At 44.5% G+C, this 12,698-nt stretch overlaps 1 protein-coding gene across 3 annotated transcripts in view; it reads left to right on the forward strand.

The window, feature by feature from the left end:
* LOC136851274 (gamma-tubulin complex component 6-like) overlaps positions 1-12,698 on the forward strand; it is a 366,897-nt gene that overhangs the window by 51,393 nt on the left and 302,806 nt on the right. For all 3 annotated transcript variants that reach the window (XM_067125258.1, XM_067125257.1, XM_067125259.1), the window contains exons 8-9: positions 2,619-2,766; positions 4,568-4,677. In XM_067125258.1, coding sequence (XP_066981359.1) covers positions 2,619-2,766; positions 4,568-4,677 — 258 coding nt within the window. The remainder of the gene's footprint in view (positions 1-2,618; positions 2,767-4,567; positions 4,678-12,698) is intronic.

Here is a 12,698-nt window from a genome sequence, read left to right on the forward strand (position 1 = left end):
TTGGTGTAGAAAGAAGGGCTTTTCCTCTTCCTCTATCACTGTGAGCCAGGTTGCGGATTTTCTCCTTTACTTAAGAGAAAAAGTCGGTATAGCAGTTCCGACTATCAAGTGTTATCGGAGCATGCTTTCGACTGTTTTCAGACACAGAGGATTAGATTTGTCTGACAATAAGGACCTCCACGATCTTACGAGCTCTTTCAAGACGTCCAAGGTTCCTCAGCTAATTCCTCCTGCTTGGAACTTGGACGTAATGCTCAAGTTTTTGATGTTTAGTCCTTTTGAGCCTCTCCACTCTGCATCTCTTAAGGATGTTACTCGAAAACAGCATTCCTCATGGCTCTGGCGATCAGCAGAGAGAGTGAGAGAAGTTCGAGGCCGTCATGTGGGCTTCAAGGAACACAATGCTGTCTATTCTTTAAGCCCTAAGTTCTTGGCTAAGAATGAAAGGCCTTCTAACCCTTGGCCTAGACACTTTGAAATTAAAGGTTTAGCAGACCTTATTGGACAGGAACCTGAGGGAGTTCTATGTCCAGTTAGAGTTCTCAAGTACTACCTTAAAGAACACAGGACACTCGTGGTCCCTTGGATAATTTATGGTGTTCTGTGAGGCAACCAGTTAAACCTATGTCGAAGAATGCACTGGCATTCTTCATTAGGGACGTCATTAAGGACGCATACTCTAGTTGTGACGACTCCAACTTCAAGTTGTTGAGAGTTAACGCTCACGAGGTGAGGGCAGTTGCTACCTCCATGGCGTTCAAGAAAAATATGGTACTCAGTGACATTCTCAGTGCCACATTTTGGCGAAGTCAATTCGGTGTTTGCCTCACACTCTTGGCAAGATGTTTAGGTAGCATACGAAAAATTGCTTTTAGCTGGGACCATACATTGCTGCTTCAGCAACCTTGGGGACAAGGGGTAACTCTGATCCTATTCCCTTTTTAATTGTGTTTTTATGGTTGTTGGGTCGACTACTGGAGGCAGTCTTCCCAATCCTTTGCAAACTAACGCTTTAGGTGTTGGTTAGGTGGTTAGTAATGCTCTTTTGTCCTCTTTGTATGGTCTATGATCTAGTCACATTGTGGTCACGCCCCGTTGACAGATCATCTAGAAGTCGCCAGCTATATAGGTCACTACCTCGCTGGGGTCTCTAATAAAGCAGAAGCAGACTAGAGTGACAGTAACCACTCAGTCAGCTACGCTATCAGATAAGGAACCAAAATAATTTTACCAATAATTGGTTTTTTCCTAATTCTTGGCTGTCTCTACCCCCTCCAAGGTGGTATTCAGCTATATATATATCTGACAGGTAAGTCTCATGAACAAAATGATATTTTAATGATAAAATAAAGTTTGTTCATACTTACCTAACAGATATATATATTCATATTGCCCTCCCTCCTCCCCTCAGGAGTCAGTGGCGTTAGAAAATCTGAATAGAAAATGGGAATGGTTCCTGATACCCGCCTCCCAGCGGCGGGAATGGGTACTAACCACCTGCCCGGCCACTGCGTGTGCCACGAATTTTGAAATTCTGTCGGACTTCGGAGAATACAGCTATATATATATCTGCCAGGTAAGTATGAACAAACTTTATTTTATCATTAAAATATCATATTTGAAATGAAAAATTATGTAATATCAATGTGCTTATCCTATATGTGCCTATTGAAGCTAAGCATTCAGAATGTAATATCAGTGTGCTCATCCTATATGTGCCTATTGAAGCTAAGCATTCAGAATGCTTTCCCAGTAATGCTGAAAGAAGCACTTTATTTCTAACAGTTTTTTAAATACATTTCTTCGTTATCTCATGTTCAGTAATTTATTTGAGTAATGGTCTATTACAGTATTCTATTGACGTTGATAGACATTATGAGTGGGCAAGGCTGGAGTGAGGTAAAATCAACATAGGCCTGTGTGAAGGAATGCATTCCCCCTTCTCTTTTTCTGAATACAGCAAAAGCTTAACTTCTTTGAAAAGAATTTGTTAATCTAAGTAAGGGAAATAAAAAAATTGATTATTTGAGGCACTTTTGGAGATGTGTTTTTCTACAGTATGCTGATTGTACCATAAACCAGGTTACAGTAACGTAGGATAGATAAAAAGTGATAAGGAAAAGCTCAGCCTAATAGAAAATATTATGCACTTTTCAACAAGCATTAACTTGTGAGAGGGTAAGGTGTATTATTTAATGTTGAATTTCATCAGTTACTGTAATCAACAGTTAGGAAAAGAATCTAACCCTGGTCCTATAATACAATGCTTTAAGACATTGGGATCACCATTGGGATCACCCTGTCCCTTTCCATTCATTTGTTATTCATCTCTCTCTCTCTCTCTCTCCTCTCTCTCTCTTCTCTCTCTCTCTCTCTCTCTCTCTCTCTCTCTCTCTCTCTCTCTCTCTCTTTGCATTTATTTGTTTCTCTTGTCTCTCTCATAAGCATTCATTTGTTATTCTTCTCATGTCCCTCCTGTACCATTTTTCTCATCCTCAATCTGTGGGCAGTACACCCCAAAGTGTTGCCATGAGCAGAAGTCAATGAATTTAATTTTTCAGTGACAGAGGAGTTGAAGCATAGTATAGTTTTAATTACATGTCCGTGTATAATTTCAGCATTTGGGTTATGTACCAGGAAGTTTGGAGCCATATGCATGATAACACTCAAGTTGAACCATTATGTGTTGTGGAGAGGAGTCGGCTGTGCCAGGATATCCTATATCTCTTGACTGGTGTGCCTTCAATGAATTTTCAGTGGTGCCATGTAAGTTATCTGTTGCATAGTCGTAGTAATCTTGTGCAGTATGCAAAGTGGAGTTTTTGTTGAGAACTTTCTTGCTTGCTTTATTAAAAATCAAAACTGTAGCATTTTATCATTATTATCGAGGGCAAGTTGTTTTCATGGTTGTAGTTGACCCAAATGACAAGATGAGAGTGATTATATTAAAAAGAAATAAGTTCATGAGTAACACTAATCAGTTGCAGTTAACTGGTGAAATAGGTAACATTTCTGTGGGGTACTGCTTTTCTGACATTGGCTTTTGATTTACTGAAGAAATTTAATTTTGCAATTGTTAAAAAAGGCCAATATGATTTACTTCAGAAATTCATAAGAATTTTTTAAGTATGTTAAAGAAAAGTCTCTGATACTATAAATTTTATGAGAATATGCTCTTATATATCAGCTGTGAAAGCTGGAGCAAGGCTTACGAAAAAAACAATATGAGAAAAAATTACATAATTGCTTCCATAGCTGAATAATACTTGAAAGGAATATTATCAGATTCTTCAACATTTTCAGTCTGTCTGATAGTTAAACTTTCAAGTTGAAATTTATTAATCTAGATCTAGTATCTACTGTACACACAGAACAAACCCCTTGGGCAAGCCCTATGAGAATTAAGAATGTTAAGTGGCCAAAATAATAAGAAAAATAATCATCAACAGGTGAACAGACATCCATGCCCACATTTCATTTCCATGTTCTTGTTGGAAAGCCTTGCAAGTTATCATTTTTATGAGACTAACACAATCTCTTATATGTTGTAATTTTGTATGATTATTTCATCATCATTGTTACGTTCATTCTAGTTCTCTCCATAAAGATATAGTTATATCCACTGAGTTCACTAGAGAAGTGTTCCTACAATACACTATTGATGCTATGTTATGTATTTGAGTTTTAGAGAGATTGTGTTAGTCTCATAAAAATGATAATTTGCTGGGCTTTTTGACAAGAACATGGAAATGCAAATCCTCCCCTCCTTCTCAGCACATTGTGGAATGGAGTTCCCATTGTGTCGAAAGCCTGGATGTCTGGCTATTAAGGAAATTTTTCCTTTCAGTCAGAGGCATTTGACTCCTTCCTGTGGTCCAACAATGGCCAGGAAGTGAGCCCAGGTGAGCCGGAATTCCAATTGGTTATAACTTACTTTTTTTTCCCATTGATAAGTAAGTCTCCCAGTGTAAAGACTGAAGGGTTTATATTCGTATAGGAACAGATCGCAAATTTTGAATCAATATGTATTTTTCCTAACTTACAAACCTGAGGTCTTTACATTAATGGCCCACCTCAGCCACCCTTCATTTAGTTTCCCTGGGCTGGAAGAACACTGATGTGTCACAGGATCCCTGTGGGTGAGCGAGATGAGGCTCCACCCACTCGCTGACCCCATTGGATGACGCTGTGTATTATTCCGCCATACCTTGATCGTATTACGTTTTAATTTTTCATAACTGGTTTCCAGCTAGCGCAGGAGAAAATCCCCAAAATAAAGACCTCAGGTTTGTATTTTAGGGAAAATACAAATTGATGCAAAATTTATATTTTTAGCATGCACAACTTTTTTTTTTTTTTTATTAATTTCAAATTCCCTTTGTATTAGTTGATTATTCTGCTGACTAGACCCCGATACTGTTCCTTTTTGACAATCCTTGTAGCACATACTTGTCTCCAGTGGGGCCAGGTTCATGTAAATCTCAGTGCTTCCAATAGTGGAAGACAGTTTATTATTGTTACCATGGTAAGAAATATTGTAACCATTTAACAATCTCATCATTTTCAGAGGTGCCAACAGTTTATCATGAGGGAAGGACTCTGTACGCCCAGTACAACCCCTGGGCACATACGAACTGCTCTTTCTCCACTGATAGAATGTGCTACTTACATTAAAAGGTAAAATGTTACCGTATGAGTATATTTTTACAAATTACAAAACTAACTTGTAAGAGGCTGCAGACAGATTAGTTTTGAAGGTGGGTAAAACATCCAGTATACAGGACCACTTAATTTTTTCAGTCAAAAACTCCTATTGATTTTAAGTCTGAGTCAATTCTGTTTTGTTCATTGTGTTCCATCTGCCCTTGAGAAATTTGAAATAAAAAAGGGATTTTGACAAAGGAAAAATCTATTTCTGAGGAAGGTCCCATGTCACCCGGTGAGGAAATTCCATTATAGCACGAATTTCTAGGTATAATATGCTAGATATACCAGAGAAAAAGAGCTTTCAGGAAAGCTGGGGTTACTACCCCAGATCGAGTGTTCTCCAGGGAAGACGTCGGTATAACGAAGGGTGAGTGAAAGATCACTACCACGGAGACTTACTCGAAAGATCTCTCCTATCAAAACCCCCAGAACAGAGCGGTGAGCCGTTACAGCCCCTACGCCCAACACCCACCAGTTCGGCGACACCAGCGCCACCTACCTCATTCCATGCTAGCACTAACCCCAGACTTGGCATGTGCAAGAAAGGGGGAGCATTAGGTGAGTCAGGGAGGGTCACCCGGGTGGTGACACGGGACCTTCCTCAGAAATAGATTTTTCCTTTGTCAAAATCCCTTTTCTGAGTCCAGTCCCGTGTCAGCGGTGAAATAGTGACAGAGAATCATGCCAAGGCTGCAAACTACGAGGAAAGAAGGTAATCTGAAGAAAAAACATAAATTACGAAAAAGTTTTAATCAGGGAATCTCTTACATGTATCAAGAACACTAAACCTAAGGCACATCAAAGACTTAATATTAATGGGGGAAGTCCTTAAGAGGGAAGAAAACCAAAAATATAAACTACTTAAAGCATAATGGCATACGAAAATTGCATAGGTTAAATGGCATATAATCTTAAATGGCATATACAATCTTAAATACACACGTAAACTTAAGCTAAACACGTAAGAGATCAAATCAAATGGAAAATAAAATATACAGTACATATACATATATCTGGGGTACATGGAGCAAAATAAAAACAGCCCAGTACCCCTAAACAAAAAAAAATCATAACATGTCAGAATACAATTTCACCAAGAAAGATACAAAAGGTACATCAATTATGAGGAGCAAGGCAGTGAGGCATGATCAACCAGAAGGGCAGCAGAGAAGTAAATGAGGCAGGCGGGCTGGGGGAAGGGAGAGGATAATATGATTGGTTAAGGTGGGGAGATGACACTTCCCACAGCCACTGTAGAAAATTTTAGGGCTTGAGTGATTTTAAATAATGGCGTTTAAACACTAGGGGTGATTTCCAACCCGTGTATTTAGATAAGTTCAGAGAAATCCATATTATGAAAATAATTAATGGAAGTAGCTACTGCTCGAATATCATGAACCTTAGGGACTGAATCTGGGTTGGCCTGTTTAATAAAATACAGAATTTGTTGTCTTATAGCATTCAGTGAAAGAGTTCCACCTTTCTCTCTGATAAAAAGAGGACCCGACTTACACTGTGGAGTTCTTAATAGGTAAGATTTAAGTGTATAAACTGGACATAAAGACTGGTCTTGAGGAAGGGGCACCACCTTCCAAGGAGACCACCTGTCTTGAGGGTCTTCGTTTTTAGCTAAAAATCTATGGTCAGGAGAAAGGAGGACTTCTCCGGACGGAAGGAAACTAACAAAATCATCACCTCTAGTGAGAGCCGATAGCTCTGAAATTCTAGCACCTGAAGCCAAGCTAATCAGAAATAAGGTTTTCCTTAACAGATCCATATAAGAGCATTGTGAGTTGTCAATCTCAGATGCCAACTTAAGAACGTCATTGAGAAACCACGTAACAGAATGTGGGCGTGATACGGGTCTCAGACGAGCACATGCTCTGGGGATGGATGAAAAGTAAGAATCTGTAAGGTCAATTTTAAACCATACAAAAATACCTTCTTCAAGGCTGACTTAGCTGTGGTAATAGTGGCCGGGGCAAGGCCTTTTCTCAAACAATGACCTAAAGAAGGTAACTCTAAATTAGTAGTCAAATTTTGAGCTTCAGATGCCTTCAAAAGGATGCTAATTTCTTGACTGCTGAATCATATTGTCTAAGAGTAGAATCTCTTTTATCTGATTCTAAAAACAGAGTGTTGACAGGGTCAATGTTTGCTCCTTTTTGAGCAGCGAACTTTATAAAGTCCATAAAACTAGGGCATTCTGAATTTTGAGGAAGCTGACACAGTCTTGGTTTGTACTACTTGGGTCAATCTGGGCTTGGGAATCCGATGACTCCGCAATCCCAGTTCCTGAAGCAGAGGGAACCAATTGCTCTTCGGCCAATAAGGGGCTATCAGGGCTGTTGACCTTTGAATGTCCTGAGTTTGTGTAATACTTTCAACATCAAATTTATTGGAGGGAACAGATAAATCTTCTCCCAATTGTTCCAATCTATTGTCATTGCGTCCGTGGCATAAGCCTGAGGGTCCAGGTTGGGGCCACATAACAGGGGAGCTTGAAGTTGCTCTCCGTCGCGAACAGATCCACTTGGAGTCCCGGAACCCGGCAAAATCCATTTGAAAGATTCTCCGTCCAGGGACCACTCTGTCTCCAACGGAGTGGTTCTGGACAGGGAATCCGCCACCACGTTCCGCCCCGCTAGGTGGGTGGCTGACAGATGCCAGCCGTGCTTGTTCGCCAGGGAGAAAATAGCTACCATCACCTGGTTTACTCGACCTGATTTGGAGCCGCCCCTGTTGATGCAATGAACTACCACTGCGCTGTCAACACCAGCCTGATATGAATCTGGCTGGGGGGCGGATTTTCTTTAGGTTAGAAAGACCGCCATAGCTTCCAGGGTGTTTATATGGAACTGTTGAAACATTGTGGACCATGTTCCTTGTACTTTTGTTTTGGTGAATACCTTCCCCAGCTGCTTAATGAGGCGTCTGTGTGGAACCACCAGTGCCGGAGGGGGGAACTGAAGCGGGACTGACTTGGACAGGCCTCTGACTGTGGACCAAGGCCGCAGTCTTGTTTTTAAAATTCGAGGGATGGAGGAGACCTTGTCTCTGAGCCTGACATTGGCTCGACTCCGCCACACTCTGTTTATGTCCTTTAATTTTGCTTTTAAGAGCAGGTCCGTCACTGAGGCAAATTGAAGGGAGGGACAGGACCTCTCTTGGGATCGGCGGGATGCTGCTTTGTCCCTCAGAAATTTTCTGGTGAGAGATGCTATCTCCTTCCTCTTGGGAGGCGGGAGGGATAACGTGTGAGAGACAGATCCCACTGGAGGCCCAGCCACTGGAACCGGGACTCCGGAGTCAGGCGGGACTTCTCTCTGTTCAGCTGAAAACCCTAACGACTCCAGGAAGTTGATGACCATGGACGTAGCCTTCTGACACTCTAGGACTGTTGGTGCCCAGATTATCCAATCGTCCAGGTACGCTGCTAGGGAGATCCCTCGGGACCGGAGCTGTTGAACTACTGTTTCCGCCAGCTTTGTAAATATCCTGGGGCTATGTTGAGACCGAAGGGCATGACCCTGAAGGAGTAGGCTTGTTTCCTGAGTCTGAAACCCAGGAACTGAGAGAAGTTCCGCGCAACCAGGACGTGATAGTAAGTGTCTGAAAGATCGATAGAGGTGGTGACGGCTCCACGCGAAGTAGAGTCCGTACCTGAGCTACCATAAGCATGCGAAATTTGTCGCATTTTATGTAGAGATTTAGACGCGACAGATCCAGGATCACTCTTTGCTGATCTGAGTCTTTTTTGGGAACAGTGAACAACCTGCCTTGAAATTTGAAGTGCCTTACTTTCTTTATTGCTTGTTTGTTGAGCAGTTCTGCCACATAGTCCTGTAGGACTGATGGAGGGTGGCTGGTAAAACCTGATTGGAGGAGGGGGTCCTTGATCCAGCTCCATCCCAGACCTTTAGACACAATGCTGTGTGCCCAAGGACTGAAGGACCACTGGTCTCTGAACCAGTAAAGGCGACCACCTACCTGACTGGTCTCAGTGGGAGGAAGCAGGTTTGTTTCCTCTGCCACGTCCAGGTTTTCCTCTTGGGGTGGAGCTTGATTTTCCTCTGTGGGGGCCCGACCTCTTCCCCCTTGCGCTCCTGTTAAGGCCGTGAAAGAACCCACGGCCCTCATAGGTGGGGTTGTATGCTGTGAGGGAACGTACGAGGGTGCAGCAAGGGATTGGGCTGGTTGGACCAGCACGTACTGTTGGGGATGACCCTTTGAGGTGGTGGAGGGCTGGGCCACTGCCGAGACCGGGACAGCTTGGACGACCACCTGATGGTGGGGTCTCTTATGCCTCCTGAAGCGTTTACCAGACTTGGTCTGGGGGCCGCTAGATTCTGGGGTCTTCCACTTGTAGGCAGAAATACCCCAACGAGAGCGAAGACTCTGGTTGGCTCTAGTAGCCTTGCTCAACACACTGGCTAACGTCATCATCTGGGAAGAGGTTGGGCCCCAGATAGAGCTCTTCATGAGCTTGTTAGGCTCATGACGGATGGTAGCCTCAGCAAAGATGAACTTCCTACACTCCAGTCTAGCCACCATGAAATCATAAAGGTCTGACTGAAACCCAGCTAACAGGGACTTAGCCAGAACCTGGAAAAAGGGCTCTTCTGCGCAGAAGACAGCAGTGGCTTCTGTGAGGCAGAGGGAGTTCAGGGACCGGCCTAATCTAGTTCGGGCCTCAAACTCTGCCTTTAGCAAAGATTCCGGAGCTTAGGAGCTGTTCACTAAACTGTGAGGAAGCACAGAGAGCATCCAACTTCCCACAGTAAAGGTGGACAGGGCATCCATCCAAAACTCCTCACCTCCTGGGAATACCAGGGATGTGGGGTCTCTTTCCCTCAATTGAGGCAAAGGATTACCTTCAAAGCAAGCTCGGGCTGTAGCCAGAGCCACTTTGTTAATGCAGGGAGTGGGCAACTTGTCACCCAGGGCAAACATAGTGTAGTTGCCCTTGAAAGGAGTCAACTTTGTATTCTCTGCCTGCCACTCCGTCAGAGTGCGCAGGAGAGTAGACTGAGCCTGGTCCCTCGGGACGAAAGATCACTGTCTCCTAGGGACCTTGTCTGAACGTATCCAGGCTTCCTCTGTCAGCCTCTTAACGAAGCCTGGGTAAGGGGGCAGGAGATCGGGAGGGGAAAAACTCAACTCCTCCAACCGTCTCGTGCCAAGACCTTCAATTGTCAAAGTGTCTTCGTGTTGGATGGCCCGGAGGCAAAACGCCAAGGGTTCCCGACATCGAAGGGGGAGATCAGCTGTGTCGGGATCTCACATACTGTGGTTCGGCTCCGGGGTGGTTTAGAGCCATTCCCGCCAGTATGTTATCATAATTGGCTAAACTTCTCCGATATTTTGTTGAACTTGACTCGACCTCCGCCTGTGAACCTTTTAAAAAGAGGTTCACGAAGGCCTCAGGGTCAAAAGCAGGCTGGCGAGGAGGGCTTGGTTTTGGTGCCCTCTTACTCGCGCCTTTGCCGGAGGTTCCTGATTTGCTCCCGGAGGCTACAGGTGCTGAGACCTTAGCCTTCGATGGGGGAAAGGGAGATGCTTTCTGGAAGACGAGGACTTAAAGCCCTTCGCCTTCCATGAAGTCTTCAACTTCAACTTGGGGACAGCTGATGGAGCCCTGTCACCCAAGATGGAAGACTTCCAAACCTGAAAAGGAAGATACAGAGGATGATGGGGAGTCAAATAGGGGGCCCGCCCCAACAACCTCACCTACCTCGCTACCTACCACCTGGTCCTGCTCCGTGTTCATAGGCTCCAGGTCCAAGTCCAAGGCGGCGGCGTCCTCTGAAACCTCGTGTATAAGATGTCCTCTTGGGGTGGCTGGGTCGCGTCCCGGATCTGCTGAATGATGGGGTGGCAAGATCTTCTGGCTGGGACGGCAGCAGCAACCCGTGCGCGGGGTAAAGCAGGTCCCGCAACTTTGCGTCAGGGCGTAAGGCTTCCCGACGGAACATTCCTTCCGAACCCAGCCACCCAGGCCCGGAGAGATTCAAGGCTGACTTCTTGGAGGACTCGTCCGCCTGGAAGAAAACCAGCAATCAGGACTAACATACTGTAATAAAAAGCAATGAACCACAATATGAGCAATATTAAACTGAGGAGCGTAAAGCGGAGGAAGACTGTCATCTTACCGACTCGTCCTGGATGCTACCACAAGGCGAAGCAAACCTCACAGCCATCAGGGTGCCAAACGATAAGATCGTCAGCCGGACCGCACAACCAGCGTGGGTCCGGCACACCACGTGCCCGTAGGGTTGCTGGAGGAAGCGGTGCACCCTGGCTCCTCTGGCGAACAGTCTGTAAGTGTAAAAAGTACATGAACCTACCACTCTAAGAAACCTAAAGTAGGTAAGGCCGGGTATTTCAACCTACAACCGGAATACTTCCGGCGGAGAAGAAAAACCTTATCATAAACTAGGTCCAATAAACCATAAATTAAACAGAGTGGAAGGTAAGCTGCCTCCAGACCACCGGAATACTCCGGGAATGAAAGAATGAGACAACAAGGCCTACCACAAGGGATGCCAGCAAAAAAACGGCGGAACCCCAGGGCAGGACACCAGACCATATAAATGAAAATATAATAATATATGTGTAGATAAACACAGCTATTAAAGTGGATATATAAACAATAAAATTAAACAAGTGATGGTATAAAGGGCAAATGCTGGTAACCGAGGATCCGTTATCCGGATACTGGATACATCCCTTCCCGGGCCTTCGACCTCCCGCCAGAGAAACTAAGGAGGGCAAGATGCATCGCATATTCCAAATATAATAAGAGCAAGTATAATAATCAACCCAACTAAGGCAAATCAAGCGGAGAAAGAAGTGCGGATAGTAGTGTTCGAACACGCTCGATCCTAGGAGAGTGAACTAACCACCAACACCAACACAGCGCGATGCTAGGGACTTGCTCTGGGAGGGAGCGAATCCCTCCACCAAATGGAGAAGTCCCCAACTCGGAGAAAACGCCATCTAGCGTCACCCGCTCGAGAATAGGCAAGAGCTGGCCTGAGATGGGGAGGGGGGGGGGTTGGTGGGGTAGGGATGAGGGTAGGCTAAGTCAAGAAAGAGAACAGGAGACAAGGGAAAATGCTTCACCCGCTCAACTGCAATCACCACACCACGCCAAGTAAATTAAACTTGCGATGGCAGGACAAGCCTACCCCAAGGGTAAAGGGATAGCGACAAGGCCTCAACACGCCAACTCCTGCCTAGTCAAAGCCTAATCAGGGACCTGCCTAGTATAGCCTAGGAAAATGGAAGGACAAGGAAAGGAGGGGAGGAAATAACAGGGAGAGAAATTTTGTGCCGAGAACCAACCAGGGATCGAAAGAAAGGGGGAGGATAAAGCCATAACAGCCTAGAGGAGACACATCCAAAGAACTCTATTCCCTTCGTGGAAGGGGGAGGACAAAGGGTCTCACTCTGCCACCCAAAAACGACCCTGGAAGAAACAGCAACAAAAACTCCCTCAACCTGAGGGTCCACCCCACGCCTAACCTACGAGGAGAGGGGATGGTCAAGGAAAAAATAAGCCTATCACCATAAAAACCATCACACAATATACATAACAAAAATTGTGCTCAATAGGTGCGTAGCCTAGTCTAGAGGAGCGGTTAATCTGAGCTGACGCTACACCCACATAATTTAAACAATGGATAAAATAATTGAACAGCACCAGCACAATCTTCAAGAAAAAAAATAAATTAAAGACTAAAAATCATAAGGAACACATCCGGAGGAAGAATCTGGGCGGAAAATCACCCTAATAGAGGGAACCCGACATGAGGCCAATAAAACATAAAAGAAAAACCGATAAAAACCCGCCCAGGAAACACCGCCAGGATGAGAACCAGGGGAAAAATGATAAGTAATATAACGACAAGGAGAAACCCCTAACAGAATAAGCTGGATGGGTAAATCTCGCGATCGACATGGCTGGCTAGGGGACACCGTGGCGTCAT

Source organism: Macrobrachium rosenbergii, chromosome 23, assembly GCF_040412425.1.
Source record: "Macrobrachium rosenbergii isolate ZJJX-2024 chromosome 23, ASM4041242v1, whole genome shotgun sequence".
Classification (NCBI taxonomy): Eukaryota; Metazoa; Arthropoda; class Malacostraca; order Decapoda; family Palaemonidae; genus Macrobrachium; species Macrobrachium rosenbergii.